A 17,507-nucleotide genomic window follows, 5' to 3' on the forward strand; every position below is an offset into this window, starting at 1 on the left:
AACTCTGAACCCAGCTCAGCAGTGCCGGTCCCCAGCGATGGATAAGGGAGCTGAGGCAGGAATAGGTTGGAAAGGAGACTGGCTTTGGATGCTGAAAGTATCCCTGCCCCATGGCCTGCTTTAGACCTCCAAGGACACTCCATCCCCTCTTTGGTGACCCACATGGCCTGCCTGCGGGTCTAGGTCCTTGTTGATATTGTGACCTTCTCCCACCGCCCTCCCCAGGTTCCCTCTGCCCCGAAGGCCCTCACATACCCAGCTCTCCTCCCCCACCTTCCCACTCCCCGCTTCCTCTGTTAACCTGCATTTGAACAGCAAGATCACCCTGACAAGTGTCCCTGCCCAGACCTTGACTGCATCACCGGCAGACAGAGCTGCAGGGCACTGCACAGCAGGAGGGGAGAGCAGGGTGAGGGGGCACACACACTCACACACACACACACACACACACACACACACACACACAGCTTCAAAGTGGGCGGGCATCTTTGTTGATCTCCTGCTAACTCCCCATTTCAGTGTTATTTTAACAGAAATTATACATTGGGGGGTGGGGGGGTAGAGAGAGCACCCTAATCTTCTCAGCTCTTCCAGACTCTGAAGGTAAAGGTCTGGCTTTGCCTCCGGTCCAGGCTGGCGCCCCAGCTCACCTTCCTCAGCATCAGACTATGTCACTGTCAGTTAACTTTCCTTCACCCGCACAAGTGTGTGCCCTTGAGGGAAGGGCCTGGGTCTTGGCGACTTCAGGTCCAGCTGGCCCTGGAGTACACAGGAGGCTGCTGCCAATAACCACTCAGAAAGGAAGGAAGTGACCGGAGTTGGGGTCCTGAGCCACCACCACTCCCGTGGGACCCTCCTGAGCATCCTGAGTTCTCTGAGCCTCAGCTGCCTCATCTGGAGTCACATGGAGTGAAGATCCTGTTCTGACCTCTCAGGGCAGGAGGCGATCACACACGTGCGATCGCTTGGAGACGCAGCCAAGACCTTTGAAATGCGGGGAGGATGAGGGCAGAGACCTTGCTATCCTCTCACCAGACTCCCGCCCCTCTCCCCCGCCGGGCCCCTCCCTCCCTGCTACCCGCTCCGCCCTCCCCCAGCTGCCCCGCCGGGTCCCAGCCCAGACCATCTTAGCCGAGCCCCGCCAGGACCAGGTGTCCCGGGCGCGCCGAGATGCAGCCGCGGCTCTGGCTTCTTGTCGCCGCGCAACTGGCAGGTAAGGCGGGGAGACCCTGGGGCGCGCGGGGCCGGAGCGGGTAGGCTTCGCTGGACCCGGGAAGAGCCTGAGCCGTGGAGTTTGGGAAAACTGTCCCCGTGAGATGCCCAGCCCTGAGCCCGGAGCTGCGGTGGCGCCCGGGAGGCGACCGGCAGGCACAGTCCCTGGGGGTGGAAAACCTCCCAGGGAGCTCATTACCCCAGGGCTCCCGGGAGCCTCAGGACTGAGGCCACCTCTGCCCCAAAGCCTGAACCTAGAAGGGGAGACAGGAAGAGAGGAGGGAGAGAGGAAGGAGGAGGGAGGGTTGAAGGAGATGGGAAGGCAGAAAAGAGAAAAAGGAGGTCCAGAGAGGAAGGGAAAATGCCCTTGTCCAGGTCTGGCAGAGATGTGCCCCAGGAAGGGGCCAGGGGCCTGGTTCTGGCTTTGGTGCACCGGCGCTTGGCCCAGGGTTCTGTAGACATATTCTTATTACTTCCGGGGAAGTATCTGTAACACAATCCACCAGATACCAGGCTGTTGCCAGTTCTCAGGCAGGTGTGTCAGGGCACCCCCTCAGGGTCCCCAGTTTCCCGAATACTCCCTGGGGGTGGGTGTCGTAGGCAGTGTGGCTCCCCGAACAAGCAGCGATGGAGTTCGAATGTTGTGGTTAGAATATAGCGGAGAGTCTGTCCCTCTGGCCAAGCCCAGTCTGTTTTCGTTTTTGTTTTTTTGCCGTACACGGGCCTCTCACTGTCGTGACCTCTCCCGTTGCGGAGCACAGGCTCCGGACGTGCAGGCTCAGCGGCCATGGCTCACGGGCCCAGCCGCTCCGCGGCATGTGGGATCTTCCCCGACCGGGGCACGAACCCGTGTCCCCTGCATCGGCAGGCGGACTCTCAACCACTGCGCCATCAGGGAAGCCCAGTCAATCTGTTTTTTAGAAGAAACCCCTCCACACCCCAAACTGCCCCCTAACCTGTGGTTGATTTCCTCTCTTGTTCAAGAGGTCCAAAGCTGACCCTCCTGCCAGGGTGACAAGGCCTGCCCGCCTGGGCTCTGACCTAATGAACTCAATGACATCTCAAGTAGAAGCTAGTCTAGGCCATTCGAAGCTACTAGTGTTACTGTGGGTCATTTTAGAAACAGCAGGTCCCTCTGAGAGTGGAGTCATGGAGGGACTGAGACCATCAAATGAATCAAATGAGACCACGAGTGTGGTAAGGCCTGGCTCTGGGTCCGGAGCACAGACTGGACTCAGCCACAGCCGGGGGTTCAGCCTCCAGGGGCTGCAAAGCAAGTGGGCACGAGAGAGACCAGGGTGTGTCTCAGCCAGGAGGTCTTCAAGTCAGGACGCAGGCGAGGATCGTACACAGAGAGCCCAGGGCCCCTCGACCCCTGTCCGCTCTGGGCTTTCTTGGTAGAGCTTCTGGAATCTTATTTGCAGCCCCACTACGTGCACATGAGCCCATGCTGTGGATCCGGGTTTCCTCAATTCAAGGAGTGGCTCAAAGCTCAGGTTCTAGGTTCCCAGACCTGAGTTTGAATCTGGATCCACCACAAAGAGGCTGTGTGACCTTAAGCTGCCTCTGTTATAAGGTTAAGCAGATGTGTTAACCTTCCTGAGCCTCTGTTTCCTCATGTGTAAAATGATATGTTTCCTCCCAAAAGATTTGGTGAGGATTAAACAAAATAATGCACGTACCGTACTCAGCACAGTGATTCTTTTTTATTTTATTTTATTTTATTTTATTTTTGACCAAGCCGCGCAGCATGCAAGATCTTAGTTCCCTGATCAGGGATCGAACCTGTGTCCCCAGCAGTGGAAGAGAGGAGCCCTACCCACTGGACCGCCAGGGAATTCCCTGTCGATTCTTACTATCTCCCCCAGGAGGTCAATGACCCCACACAATGAAGAATCTCTACTCTGCTAAAAAGACAGTATGGCTTTTGGGGAGAAGAGAGAAGGCCCAGCAGGGGCCCCAGGGACCCTTTCATTCTCAGTGCGAACAGAAGCTCAGAGCCATCTGAGTGTGAGCGGAGTCCAAAAGTTTAAGTTCATTTCTTCAGTGTTAGAGAAGGTCACTCTGGGGCCAGGGAGCCTGAGCTCCAAGTACAGGCAGGATTATGAATGTGGGCCACGACCTCAGAAAGCCTTGGGTACACACACACACACACACACACACACACACACACAGACTGGGCCTCCTCTGCCCATCCAGGTCTGTGTCCTCTCTGGACCTTGATGCTCCTGGGTCTCTGCCCTGGTCTGCAGTCTCCTCTGCCCCGCAGCTAAAATGAAAGCTTTGCCTGGTCAGATTCAGTTTGTTGGACTTGGCCATGAAGGACCCGTTCTAATCCTCTCCTTACGATTTCATTTGCTACCAGTAACAGCCCCTGAGATGTGAGACACACAGACAGTGGTTTACCCACATACAGCACTTTCCACCTGGCAGTGCTTTTCGGACATTCTAAGCCTCAGAAGCAGGCAGGACTGCAGTAAGCCGCCCTCCTTTTATAGGAGGAGATAGGCTCCACGACTCGCCTGAGGTCCCACAACGCCATGGGGCACAGACGGGGTTCAAGGCCAGGTCTGTGTGTTCTGCTCTAGCTTTCCTGAACAATCCCCTACCTGCAGGGGCTTCCCATCTGAGACTGAAATGAACTCCCAGCGCCACGTCTGGGGTGTCTGTCCTTCCGCTCGGGAATGGGGATCCAGAGACCAATTGATTACGGGCTTGGGGAGTAATGGGCTAGAACTGTGCCTACCAGGGGAGAGTGAGTTCCTCTTGCTGGTTGTCACTGTCCAGAAATGGTGGCTGGCCCTCTCTTAGGTTGGCCAGACCGGCCACGTGCTCTGCCGGTGATTCTGAGCTCCTCTCTGAGCTTGCCCTGGGTCTCCTTCAGCTGCTTGGAGCCTTTTGAAGGTCTACCTAGAGCGGCAGCAGGACAAGGTGAAAGGCAACCGGCTTTGACTTCAGACTGAATCCTTGAGTTTGACCCCCGGGCACTTACTAGCTGTAAGCAGGACTTTGAATAAGTCATATCATGCCTCAGTTCCTCATCTGTGAAATGGGAATAAAAATCCCAAAGTAAGTCTGAGGCATGATTGAGGTCGTTTATGCAAAGAACGAGGCATAAGCATGCAATCAACAAACGGTGCTCTCTCCCCTGTCGCCTTTGTCAGGCTGGCATCATGAACACCTGCCTGGCGGACGATCGCATGGGGGATGGGGTGCTCGAGCTCCGAGTCCTGGGGCCACACAGCATTTCCCCAGGCCCTGCAACTGGGCAGGCTGTCTCATAACTTCTCTCATACTTGACTACGGGTGACTGTGAGGCCCCACGAGCCTGGCCAAGAAAAGGTGCTGATGGTCTCTGCCCTTTCTGCTTCTCGCAGCTCTGCGAGGCAGCTCAGTACTTCTGCAGACCCCTGCGTCCACGACGGCTCAGACCAATCAGACGGTGACGCTGTCCTGTGAAGCCAAAACCTCCCCCACTAACTCTCGCATCTACTGGCTCAGGCAGCGCCTGGCCCCGAGCGCTAACAGTCACTTCGAGTTCCTGGCCTTCTGGGATCTCACCAGAGGGACTGTGTACGGCGAGGAGGTGGGGCAGGAGAGGCTAACTGTGCTTCGAGATTCTTCCCGGTACACTCTCAGCCTCCAGAGTGTGAAGCCTTCCGACAGCGGCGTCTACTTCTGCATGACGGTTGGGAACCCCGACCTGACCTTTGGGAAGGGAACTCAGCTGAGTGTGGGTAAGAATCTGGCTCAGTGCTGTAGATGAGCACCGAGCACCTGCTGGGGGCCGGGTGCGTGCCAGGCCCTGGGACATCCCACTCTCAGTGAGCCCCGCCCTGCAGGAGGGAAGGACCTCCAGAAGCAACTGCACTACCGCTAATAGAAACAAAAAGTAACCCAGGGCCAAGCAGGTACAAGTGTCGTACGTAGTCATTTCACTTAATGCTGTCAAGCACCCTGGGAGGCAGGTGCTGTTTGATCCCGTTGTAGATGGGATGCTTAAAAGCATCGCTGCTTCTTCTGGAGACAGGGCACCCTGTCCTTCAGCCATTCTACGTTCACCTGAGGCTGTGGCTGGATTGGGCCGAGTCCCCAGACCTGCTAGTGGTTTCAGAAATCCCCTCCCAGTGTGCACGCAGGGAAAGAACGAGCATGGGGACCCAGAGCTTGAACCCACGCACAGAGTTGCAAGGAGTGAGGAGGCTGGATCCCAGACCCGGCTGCAAATTCTGCTGCAAATTTACCCAGTGCCTGTGGGCAGGTCGCTCCCCTCCCTGGGCCTCAGTTTTCCCATCTGTATTGTGGGGCTGCTAAGGGCCTCCATGACTCCCTCCTGCCCTTAGAAACTGCAGTTCCTCAGGGGTTAAGTCATCATGTCCAGTAGAAATATGTTTTAAGATTTTCTAATAGCCACGTTCAAAAAAATCGAAAGAAACAAGTAAAATTAATTTAAATAATAGATTTTATTTAACCCAGTGTATCAGTGATATTATTATTCCAATGTGTAATCAGTATACAAATGATTACTGACATATTTTACATTCGCTTTTCATGCTAAGTGCTCGATATTTATGTGTACAGCACATCTCGGGTCAGACGGCCGCGTTTCAAGTGCTCTGTAGCGCACGTGGCAGGTGGCTGCCGTATTGGATGGTGAGGGTTAAACTGTCAAGGGTGTGAAGGAATCCTCAAAGCCCCCTCCCCAGGTTAGCCCAAGGCCAACGCCCAGTGGGCCTCCCACGGTCTTGCTTCCCACTCCCCTGGGATCTTTTCAGGCTGGGGGCATTGAGAGTGACAAGGGGACCCCCAGGAATTAGACCACTCAGCATGGGAGGTGCAGGCATAGCGACATGATCAGGAAGACACAAACCAGAGTGATGCCCTCGTCCCAGGTCACCAACCTCGGGTCTTAAATCAGGAGGTAGGGAAGGTAGGGAGAGCCCTCCCGACAGGAAGCCGAGGCATCCCTGGAGGGGTGGGTGTCAACTGATGCTTGCATTAAAAATTGGGCTTTTGTGAGTTTGGGGTTTTGGTTTGATTTATTGTTTCTGTCTCTATAAGCCCCACACTGCCCACTCATGAGATTTCAGGGTCTAGGAAAGGTGGATGGTGAAATAAGCGAAACTGGTTTTCAGAAGATTCCCGCCACGTGTACCACCGCCCGCTCACTCCTGGCTTTGATCTTCCCAAACCCCTCTCACTGCCTGGTTCCCCGGGAATGGCAGTCCCTCCCCACAACACGTGCTGGCAACCGTATCATCTCCGCAGGGTACGGGTATTCAGAGTCAGAGCCTGCCCTCCTGCCAGAAGGTCAGTACATTTTAAAGGAGGAAGCCTGGATGGTAGAGAACGTATTTGGGGGAAGATGGGCCCTTTTCAGGCCCCTCAAGACACCATGGGCTCAAAACTCCTGCCCCTTTCCAAGAGGAGAGAAGTAGGGACAACTGGGGGTGGCGGAGTGGTATCAGGAAGAATCAAGGGGACCTGCCTCTGGGCAAGAAGACATTGAAATAGAACAAGTCTCCCCCACAAAGCCCCCCACCCGTCCCCAGGCCACTGTGCCCAGGCAGGGCACGAAGTCCTGTAGAGCTGCCCCCTCGAGGCTCACCACTGCCGCGCTGGGAGCCTCTGTGCCTCCACGGGTAGGAGGTAGGGGAATGAATACTTCCAAGGCAGTGAGGACTAAAGTGGGTAATGGAAGGTCAAAACGCCGCAGCAGAGGGCCGAGCTCCTCCCAGGCTTTCAGGGCAAGAGACTGGGGCTGTTTTCCCCTTTTCCAGGAGGTTCCCTCAGCGCTCTGACGATCTGATGCGCTGAACTTCTTGTGAAACGCATTTGCTCTTGAGGCGGCGTGCGGGGTGAGAGCCTAAGACGCGCATCTTTTGGCCCAGATGCCGGCCCTGGCGTTTCGTGGCTGTTGAACTCTGAGCAAGTGATTTATTTCAACCTTTTGAGCCTAGGCTTCTTCGGAGATCAGATGGGGAAAACAGTGCCAGTCCCCAGAGTTGTTGGGTTCAATAAGCTTCAGCTGACGCTCTTGGCATGGGCAGTAGCCCGAGGTGGGAGCTTGGGAAGGGTTAATTCTGGTTAGTTGGCTCTTCTGGAAACCTCGTGGAGCAGGCAGAGTGGGGCACGTTTTCTCTACTGATCATGGCTCAGGGCAGTGAGCGTCTGAAGTGTCCACATTTTATATGGAAGCTACCGGGCCCAAACGACCAAACATTGGCTGCCCCTTCCTTTGCCCTTGATTCTAGAGTTCAGGTTCATGATGTCACCCGATTCCCTCTCCTACCATTTTGCAGAAAATCATTTCAGTGAAATGTCTTTCCCCAACCCTCAGAGGCAGGGGTTGGATTCAGCGGCGCCCGGTGTCACCCCTCCCTTAGCATCTCCGAGCCCCAAGTGCCTCCCTTTGCCCCGTGGGCTTGTCTCTCTGCCCTGTCCCAACACTTCAGCACGTGACACTGGATTAACATGGGGGAAACTGAGGCACAGAAAAGTGATAGGACTTGCCCCAAGTCACGCAGTGGTTAATCAGGGGTTCTGGGGCTCTTTTCACATCTGGGTGGTTCCAGAGCCCCTCTCTCCAGGACACCAAACAGACACCCATCCCTAGGCCTTCAGGTTCATCTGAGAGTCGGGGAAGTAGATCAAAAATCCCAGTGATCTGTGACCTTCAAGCCCTATAGCAGCCTAGGGAACACTGAGAAAGACTTTAGTCCCTGGATATGAAATGTGCAGTTGTAAGATTTATCTCTGAATCCACCTGCTGTTTACCTGGCCAAAACATGTGTCTTGCTTTTGTAGTTGATGTCCTTCCCACCACTCCGCAGCCCACCAAGAAGACCACTCCCAAGAAGAAAGTGTTACGGTTCCCAAACCTAGTGACCCGGAAGGGTGAGTTCTCCCACACCCCTGGATTCTCAGAAGGGCAGCAGACACTCTCCCTCCCTCCGTCCCTCCCTGCCGTCATTCCTTCCTTCCTTCCGCAAGCCCTTCCCAAGTGTGGACTCCAGCCTGTTTCTCTAGCCCTGAGCTGGGGTCTGAAAGGGAGCTGAGTGTGACAGCAGTGCTATCATCCAGCAGCTCACACTCTAGTGGGAGACACACTCCCAAATCATCGCAGGACAAAACTCAATGAAGGATACATCCACCCAAAACTTGCATACAAATGTTCCTAGCAGGATTAAAAAGTAGAAACCACTCGAATGTCTACCACCTGATGAATGGATTGACAAAATATGAACTCTCTATACAATGGAGTGTTATTTAGCCGTAATCAAGAGTGAAGTAATGATTTGCTACCACATGGATGAATCTTGAAAATATTTTACAGCGGAAGAAGCCAGTCACAAAAGACCATATCTTATATGACCCCCTTGATATGAAATGTCTAGAATATGACACTCCTTGAAGACAGAAAATAGATTAGTGGTTGCCTAAGGCTGGGGGTTTGGGGAAGGAATGGGGGGAAGACAGCGAATGGGCACAGGATTTCTTTTGACGGGGATTAAAATGTTCGAAATTAGATTGTGGTGATAGTTGCACAACTCTGTGACTATAACAAAAACCATTAGATTATACACTTTAAACGGGTGAACTTTCCAATATATAAATTATCTCTTAATAGAGCTGTTAACAAACAAAAAACTCAACCCAAAGGACCAATGCTTTGGGACTGACATATACACACTACTATATATAAAATAGATAACTAATAAGGACCTACTGTGTAACATAGGGAACTCTTCTCAATACTCTGGGATGACCTATATGGGAAAAGAATCTAAAAAATAGTAGATATATGCCTATTATAACTGATACACTTTACTGTACAGCAGAAACTAACACAACATTGTATATCAACTAGACTCCGATAAAAAGTAATAAAAAAAGACAAACGACCAGTACTTTAACCTTCCCCAGTTTTGATGCCTAATAGAGGACCTAGCACACAGTGTGTGCTTTATATATGTTTACTAGTGAGTAAACCAGCTCACTGCTCTGTGCTACAAGCACCAGACGCCGTAGCTGAGTACACACACGCACACGCACACACACACTTGCCTCGAACCCATCAGCCAAATGTGTTTCTGGAAAAACACTGACCTCTGTCCCCCCCAAAGTTACTGGTGACGAAAAGAAAGTGTCACCTGCTCCCACCCATAGGACAAACCACAAGCAGCTGCACCAGGGCCGCCTCATGCTACTGGTGTTGCTTTATCTTAAATATTTATATAAAGTATCAGAAAGAGTCTGGGGGGAGGCATCTAGCTGGATCCAGGGCATGGGAGAGGGAAGCTGCCACGTGAGTTCACAGTCAAAAGCAAATCAGAACCCACGTACAGAAGGACAGAGCCTTAGGGAACATAAAGGCGGAGACAGAACGAGCTCATTTTATAAAGTATGCCCCCCAACTTTGCCTAAAGGATTTCAGGCAGGGTATAACCAAAAAGAGGACACAAAAGGCCAAGACAGTAGAGGCACTAAGATGAGGATGTAAAACCTGGGTCTGTGCCCTGGCTCTGGAAGAACCAAAAAACCCAGCGAAGCGAAGAGCAGACCCCAAGTCACGTGGCATCACTAACACCCCTCCTCCCACCACAATGATATAAAGAAACAACCCGGGCATCAAAGCCTTCATCCTGGCGCTAAATTCTAGAAAAAAATCTGCTCTGTTCATTCTTATGTAAGGACCGCTGAGTGATAGTGAATTCAGTAACACTTTATAAATGATGGAAAAATGGTCTTCAGATTTTTTGCATTTCTGATACCAACCCTCAGTAAAATCCCAGGGTAGAATGCAATTCCAACATTAGTAGGTTATTAAGAATAACCAGGATGTGTGTGAAGGTGGCCAGGTTGGGGGGAGGGGCGTCAAGGGGAGTAGGTGGAGGTTGTATTGGGGGTGAGGACCATGGGGAAGTGTAGCCTAGTGGTAAGTTAGCCAGGCCTAGGTCTGCATCCCTGTCTACCGCTGCTTATACTGTGCGACCTTGGGCAAGTGATTCAGCCTCTCTGAACCTCAGTTTCTTTCACCTGGCAAGTGGGAATGCTCACCTGGCTGCAGGCAAGGCAGGATAAAATGCGATACTATACACAAGGCGCTCAGCTTGGCGGGGCACCTAGACAGAGCTCAAAGCTTGTTATCATGAAAGAAACCCACAGGCCGCCATGGGGAGGGGCCTGCTCCCCTTGAGACAAGCCGGGGAGGTGCTGGGGGACAATTTCTAAACTGCTGTCACAGGAACAGTGTGGTGAGATACAGATCTCAGGAGACCCCAAGACTCGAGCGAGGCAAAGAAGGTGGGGCTGAGTGTCGCTGGTGTGTCTCTGGCCACTGGCTCCCTGCCCAAGCAGGCTTTTCGCCACCTTTACTAGAAGCGGCAGTTTTCCTGGTAGGTGATCGCGTTTCACCGAGGACCCGAGGACGGGTAGCTGTCTCTCGGCCTCTAGTTCAGGTCGTAGCTCAGGAGGCCTCCCCTGACCCCTCTCCCCGATCCCTGCAGCCTGTGTCCACCTCCCTTACTTAAAACTTTATCCAGGCATAATTTGCATGTCATAAAATTCACCCATTTCAAGTGCATGTCTCAATGATTTTTAGTAAATTTACCGAGTTATACAACCATCACCACAATCTAGTTTTAGAACATTTCCATCAAACTGTCAGATCCCTTGTGCCTGTTTATAGCTAATCTCTGTTCCCACCCCAGCCCCTGGCAACCGCTAATCTACATTCTGTTGCTATAGATTTGCCTCTTCTGAACATTTCATACAAATGGTGTCATAGAATATGTGGTCTTTCATGCCTGGTTTCTTGCACTTCACACCATGTTTCTGAGGTTCCCCCAGGTCGGGAGAACCATGGGGGAGATGAGAGGGAGGCAGACAGAAACCCTCACGCATCAGAGGTGGGAAGGACTTCCAAGGGCCTCTCACCCAACCTTCTTCTCCACGTGGCACCATGCAGCCTTGGTGATGGCAGGCTCCCTCTCACGGAGCAGCCCACTGCATCCCTTCTGCCACCTCTCCTGCCCTTAAGCTGTCACGATGGGACTGGCAGGGGCTGTAGAACTCGGGGCATCTGGGTCCAAATCCTGGCCCTGCCTTTTAGTATCCAGGTGACCTAGGGCATGTAATTGAACTTCTTTGAATCTTGGTTTTTGCTGAACTGTAAAATGAGAGATAAGAATGACAGTAATACCTTCCTTCCTCACAACATGGACGTTTGTAGTTAGTACTATACTTGGCACATAACAGGTCTTCAGTAAACCTTCTCCCCCTTCCCTGACATCGAAAACTCTTTCTAATTTTTTTAACCTTGAGCTCAAATCTGCAGCCTTTCCCTTTTCACCCATGGGTCCTCATTCTGCTCCCTCAGCTACTCATAGGGACCAGCGACAGGGACACAAAGGGTGCCAGAGAAGGATTTGGGGCATCGATGATATAAACTCTGCTGTTTACATAGCATACAAAATGGGCAAAGGAACAAATAGGCAACTGATAGAAGAAAAATCATACGTGGCCAATCTATGAAAATAGGCTGAAATGGACAAATGGTGAATTGAAGTGAAATATCATTTTTCACCCACTGGACTGGCAAAAACTAAAAACTTTGATAATGCCAGGGGTCGGCAGGGTGCACAACGGGTGATTAGGAATGGAATTCACTGCAGCCTTTTTGGAAGGCATTTCACAGTATCTGTTATAATTGAAGATGGATATAGTCTATGGTTAGTAGTTCTCGTTTACAGTATCTGCCTCCGGCAGGCTCCTGCATAAGGAAAGAAATGTACCTGGATGTTTTCTGCAGAGGTATTTGCAAAACACAGGAAACAAACAAAATGTCCGTTAAAAAAAAAAAAGAATGTGCTGGCATGTTTAAGTGAAGAAAAAAAAAAAACCTGGTTGCAGAACAATTTGTACTATATAAGCCTCTGTATTTTTAAAAGCTCTATGGGATGTATCTATGTAAATTATGTATGTGTACATGCAAATTAACAATGACAGTTACTTCTGTGAAGGAGCTGCGTTGCCAAGGGGCATTCTAACCATATACTTAAATCTTTTACAGTGAAAATATATTCAGGTATTTCTTCTGAAATTAAAAGTTTTAAAAATAAATAAGAAAAATCCCATTACCAGGCATGCAAATTGTCTATCTCATTTGAACATAAATAGCTCCTGAGTTTATTAATTTTAAAAATTTGCACATGGGACATGAAATTTTATATATGAAATGATCTCAATGTGTTTAAAGAGCCCAGAAAAAAGACTGGAAGGAACTACGTAAACAGCAGTATTCTCTGGGAGGTGGGGCTTCCAGTTGATTTTTCCCTCTCTGTGTTCATCTGCACATCTCAAATATTTAATATGTGTGTGTTTTCCAGGCCCATCCTGTGCCCCCCTCATTGTCGGCCCACTGGTGGCTGTCGTCCTTGTTCTGCTGGTGTTCTTGGGCGTGGCCATTCACCTACACTGTAAGTTGTGCCCTCCTGGGCCGTCATGGCGACCCCTTTTGCTGTTGGAGGTGTCCCTGAGGGTCCTTCCTTCTCTAGGGAAGCAGGGCACATGGCAGCCTGTTGGAAGTTTGCCCCTCCAACCCTGAACCCATGTTAGTTCCAAGAAGTGATTCTTGGCCTGAGGCCAAGCTTCAGGGATCAGAGAACACCCTGTCTCTGGAGTCAGGCGAACTTGGATTTGAATCCGACTCTGCTGATTCCTGATCTAGTGACCTTGGGCATATGCCCCGGCCTCCTTGAGCCTCAGCTGCCTCACCCCGGGTAACCATGTTACCTACTTCCCAGGGCTGCTTTTGTAAAGTCCCGCCCAAGTGCCCGGCTCGGGGCACGTGCTCAGTAATCAGGAACACCCGTGAGCAGTTGGGACGGAAGCAGTGCACAGAGATTGTGGTAGGGTTTGGGTTATGTTCCCAGAAGCTAGAAATCCTCCCCTCTGTGAGGCTGTGGGGAAACTCAGAGATGGCTGCTGCACCCCGTCACTTCAGAGGTGAAGCTCCCCCTGGGAGCTTCAGGGGAGGCCCACACAGCTGGCCAAGAGCCCAGAGCTCCAGACTCTAGCCCTGACTCTTCTGCTCACCTGTGCCACCTTGTGCAAGTCACTTACCCTCTCTGGGCTTCTGTAAAATGGGACGGGGTGGCCCACAAGGACGTGGACTAGATCAGTGGCTCTTTCATAGGTCACAGACCCCTTTGAACGTATGATGGCAATATGGACCCTCTCAGCAGAGAAATGCACCATGTGCATATTTTCGCATACAATTGCCGCCCCCAAAAAAGGGATCCATTTATTCCATTCTAAGAACCGTTAGAGATCAGTGGTCTGCAGACTTTTTTGATCAAGGACCTCATCAGTTAAAAAATCTTCTAGTTATAAACCCTAACTTCAATTAGCTGTATTTATTTATTTAATATATTATGTATGTATATATTCAATATATAATTATAACTATATTTATATTCTTAAATGATTAATATTTATGCTAGCTGTGTTTATTTAATAGTCTATGCATGTTATTAAATGTGCTTCAAAAATAAAAAGGATGAGATAAACATGTAAATAGACATGCTCATCTTTCCTTCCTTCGTCCGGGGGGAAACCTTGCACTTCCCCAGAATACACATGCTCTGATTTAAGACCACCTGTCTGTACAACCTCTGCTTCCTGACCTGCTGTGAAGGGCAAGGTGGCGCATTTAAGGGCACACAGACTGCCACTTACTAGCTACATGACTTTGGGCAAGTCATTCAGTAACACACTCACTCTCTATGTCAGCTTCCCCATATGCAAAACGGAGATAGTAAGAGTACCAACCCTTAGGTTTGCCGTAACCAGTAAGGGAGTTAAAACCCATGAGGTGTCCGGAGCAGAGCCTGGCACCAAGGAAGTGGTCCGAGGTGTCAGCTGCCCCTTCATCGCCCTCCTCCCTCTCTGGGGCTCGGTGTCAGTGGCTCACAGCCCATGCCAACCAGCGGTCTTGTTTTCTCCTTCCAGGCCTGCAGAGGAGAGCTCGGCTTCGCCTCCTGAAACAGTAAGTGGTTGGGGCCTTGGAAAATTGCCTGGGCCGCAGCCCTGGGTGTGGCCCCGGCTTCCTCAGCCCCTGCTGCTGCCCATAGCCTCCAACTGCGAGAGCCCCAGACACACACCACCTTCAAAAAAATCACACACTGTGTCAATAGATGGGCTCATGGAGTTCAGGCAAAGAGAGAACCTAAGCAAACAGAATACCGATGAGTCGTCTAAGTATATGTCAAGTATGGTAAGATTTAGCTCTTAGCTCTCCTGAGAATAATAGTGAACTCTTTTTTTTTAATTTTTATTGAAGTATAGTTGATTTACAATGTTGTGTTAGCATCAGGTGTACAGCAAAGTGAGTTAGTTATATATATTCTTTTTCAGATTCTTTTCCGTTTTACGTTATTACAAGATACTGAATAAACAATCAACTACTGCATGGGTAGAACCAGTAGGATATCCCAAACTCTTTGCCACCCGTTATTTCATTCAACTTGGTCCTGCGTGACACGGGAGGGTTACTTTTACAGATGAAAACTTGCTCAAAGCACTTGGAACAGTAGAGAGCAGCCTCGAACTCGAAGACAAGTCGGTTCACCCCAAGGCCAGCATCTCCACCAGTGAAATTCCTTCCCTCCTGGTGGTGTGTGTTGGACTTGACCCCACCTGGGTCCCAGGAGTTGGCAAAGTACATTGTGTTTGTATACATTGTGTTGTATAGTTGCTTAAACATGCCTGCTGCATTTCATGGGCAATTTTCGATGGTGTGCAATTTTCACTTTACGTGCTGGATTTAGAAACGACCCCGTACTTAAGAGACAGTAACTTAAGTGTATTTGTCGAACTCTAGACCTCCAGAATGTTCTGTTCAGAATCTTCCGTGTGGTGACCTGTTGTGGAGAACGACTCCCCCTCAAGGAGCTGCCTGTGTTGTGCCTCCCCCTCCCCCCTTCGTTTTAACTTGTTTCCCAGTGATTTGATGCCAGTTTGGGAGGAGTCGGCTGCAGGACCTCATGCTATGGCAAACCCCAGGGGTTCCGAGGATCAGCTCAGGCGAGGAAGGGGCTGGGGGTGGCCCCGGGTGGGACCCTAGCCCCCCTCACCCTTTTCATTCCGAACAGCTCTGCTTTCATCCGTTGCCTGTAATTACACTTACCTGTAAGATGTCGTTGAACAAAAGCGTTTGTGGCTAAAAAGAAGTCTGAAAACCACCTCTGGTTTTGCTATCATGATCCAGGTGTGGATGAAATAGTCCCTGGGCCTCAAAGATCAGCTGTTACTAATTCAGGTCGCAATTTGGGGCAGACATTCCCCAGCCTCTAACTGGCCTTAGAAAATCATCTAGCGGCAGGCCACGTTCCTCTGGTCCCCTAGTGTGCATGGGTGAATCCCTTACCTTAGAAGGTACCGCAGGAAGTAACACTATTCAAAGCTAGAGTTCTTAGGGCTGCTTTTTTTGAGCATTTCAATTTTTCTTAATGACTGAGTTGGGCCCTAAAAACATACCAACACAAGACTCTTGGCCCTAGGCTACTTACTTGGAGTGGAGCCTTGCATCCTGACGTGCCATTTATCTCTCTTACAGGAAATACAGTAGCATTTGCCTGATAAGTGGTTTCACAGCTTGCTGTTGTTTTCAGGTTTTATAAGTGAGCGGAGGATACGTTTTTGGTGTCCTGCTACCAAAATACATTGGTCGGTGATGAGCGAGATCTGGAAAACTGAGAGAGAAAGGACACCCTCAACCATGGAAGTGTCACTGACCTGCTGAAGCTGCCTGCTTTTAACTACTGCAAGTTCTTTCTGTGGGCCTCGTGCATGGGAGCAACTTGTTACACGGTCATCGGGATCTTAGAGAGAAGGCTTCAGAACCCCAGGGCACTTTCTGAAACTTGCAAGGCAACTTGCAAGGAGGATTGAGTACAAAATAGCTCCAGCGCACCACTTCCGGCTTCTGTACTCATCCTGGGTTGGGCTGGGAATTTCAGTGTCGGCCATCCAGCCACCACCTTGCTTTGTCCAGGTAAGGCAGTGACATTGAGACCCGAGTCTCTCGTGGGGTGGCGCTGGGATGGGTCCCTTTGGTCTTCCCAGGCTGGGGCTGACCCTCCTCACAGAAGGCCCCAGAGAGCAGACCCAGACTGGAAATGAGGCTCCCAAGAGGGACTGACCTGGCTCCCACAGTCACTTCAGGTTCTGAGGACCTCCTTTGGGGCTTGGAACTTGTGGATTGGGGGACATGAGGCCACTTGATCTCCCACCAGGAAGTCATTCAGCTTTCACCTCTGCCCTCCCATGTCTTGTATGTTTCTTCTCTTACTCTCTGTTCTTGTTATGATAATATCTTGGTTGTAAAAATAAAGTCTTGAGTCAATGATGCACATGGCTCCTGTGATGTAAACACACAAAAGCTCATCTACGCGGCAAAGATGTCGGTGCTCAGTTAAAAAGAGATGAGAAGGTTAAAATGACTATGTCTTCATTTTGCGTCAAGCTCTTCATTTGCCCCCAAACATGCTGTACTCCACAGTGTAGGTGCAGAGAGAAAGCCTGGCCAGGTTGGAAGCACCCAGCACCCAGAGCCAGGTAGCAGGTGCCCCAGGGGCCACCACCCCTCCAGCCCACCCCCAAGTTGCCTTCACTAGCACCTGTTCACTCCTACCGAGCATGGGACCCCAGGGACTCCTGGCCACGAGGCCGGCGACCTTGCACCAAAGAGAAGGTGAGACACATCAGGGTCTCTGTCACATGTTCATTAATATTTTACTGTCTCTCAGCTTCAATAGTCGAAGAAAGATGCAAGGAGAAAATGCTGAGCTGGGATGAAGGAGTTATAAAAGCCCCTGGAGCTTATCTTAGTTCCCCAGCCTGGGCTTGAGCAACTTAAGAGCTATTGAGCCAAAGAAGAATCCAAACTTTGGCTGCATTAACAGAAGCACATGGCCCAGGTCAAAGGAGGAGAGAGTCCCACCTGCTTTTCCTGGCCAGCCCAGGGCTGGGAGGTGGGATTTAAGCAGGGCAATGGCAAACCAGGCCATCTTCAGAGGCCTCTGGCAGCCGCAGAATGTGACGAAGGGCCAATGAGACCGTCTCCCAGCATCTGAGAGGCTCTCTGTGGAGTCAGGGGCGCAGCAGGACTCTAGCAGTGGTGGGTGGGAGTTAGAAGGGCGTAGATGCAGGAGGTGCTCAAGAGAAACTGACTCTTACTGCCCATCAGCTGTAAGGACAACAGAACGGGCTGCCTCCCAAGGCTTACCAGA

At 50.9% G+C, this 17,507-nt stretch overlaps 1 protein-coding gene across 1 annotated transcript; it reads left to right on the plus strand.

Moving 5' to 3' along the window:
* The first annotated feature begins 878 nt into the window (after positions 1–878).
* CD8B (CD8 subunit beta) lies at positions 879–16,611 on the plus strand. Its single transcript, XM_079941320.1, has 6 exons — positions 879–1,213; positions 4,590–4,949; positions 8,020–8,109; positions 12,603–12,692; positions 14,227–14,263; positions 15,888–16,611. The coding sequence occupies exons 1-6, from the start codon at positions 1,171–1,173 to the stop codon at positions 15,898–15,900; spliced, it is 633 nt and encodes a 210-aa protein (XP_079797446.1). The 5' UTR covers positions 879–1,170; the 3' UTR covers positions 15,901–16,611.
* Positions 16,612–17,507: the final 896 nt, after the last annotated feature.

The sequence above is a fragment of the Stenella coeruleoalba genome, assembly GCF_951394435.1.
Source record: "Stenella coeruleoalba genome assembly, chromosome: 13".
NCBI lineage: Eukaryota > Metazoa > Chordata > Mammalia > Artiodactyla > Delphinidae > Stenella > Stenella coeruleoalba.

Excerpts from the sequence above, each read along its gene's own strand:
- CD8B (XM_079941320.1), top strand. The coding sequence starts at position 1,171 with ATGCAGCCGCGGCTCTGGCTTCTTGTCGCCGCGCAACTGGCAG. Across the intron at positions 8,110-12,602 it reads AAACCTAGTGACCCGGAAGG|GCCCATCCTGTGCCCCCCTC; the intron begins GTGAGTTCTCCC and ends TGTGTTTTCCAG. Across the intron at positions 12,693-14,226 it reads CGTGGCCATTCACCTACACT|GCCTGCAGAGGAGAGCTCGG; the intron begins GTAAGTTGTGCC and ends TTCTCCTTCCAG.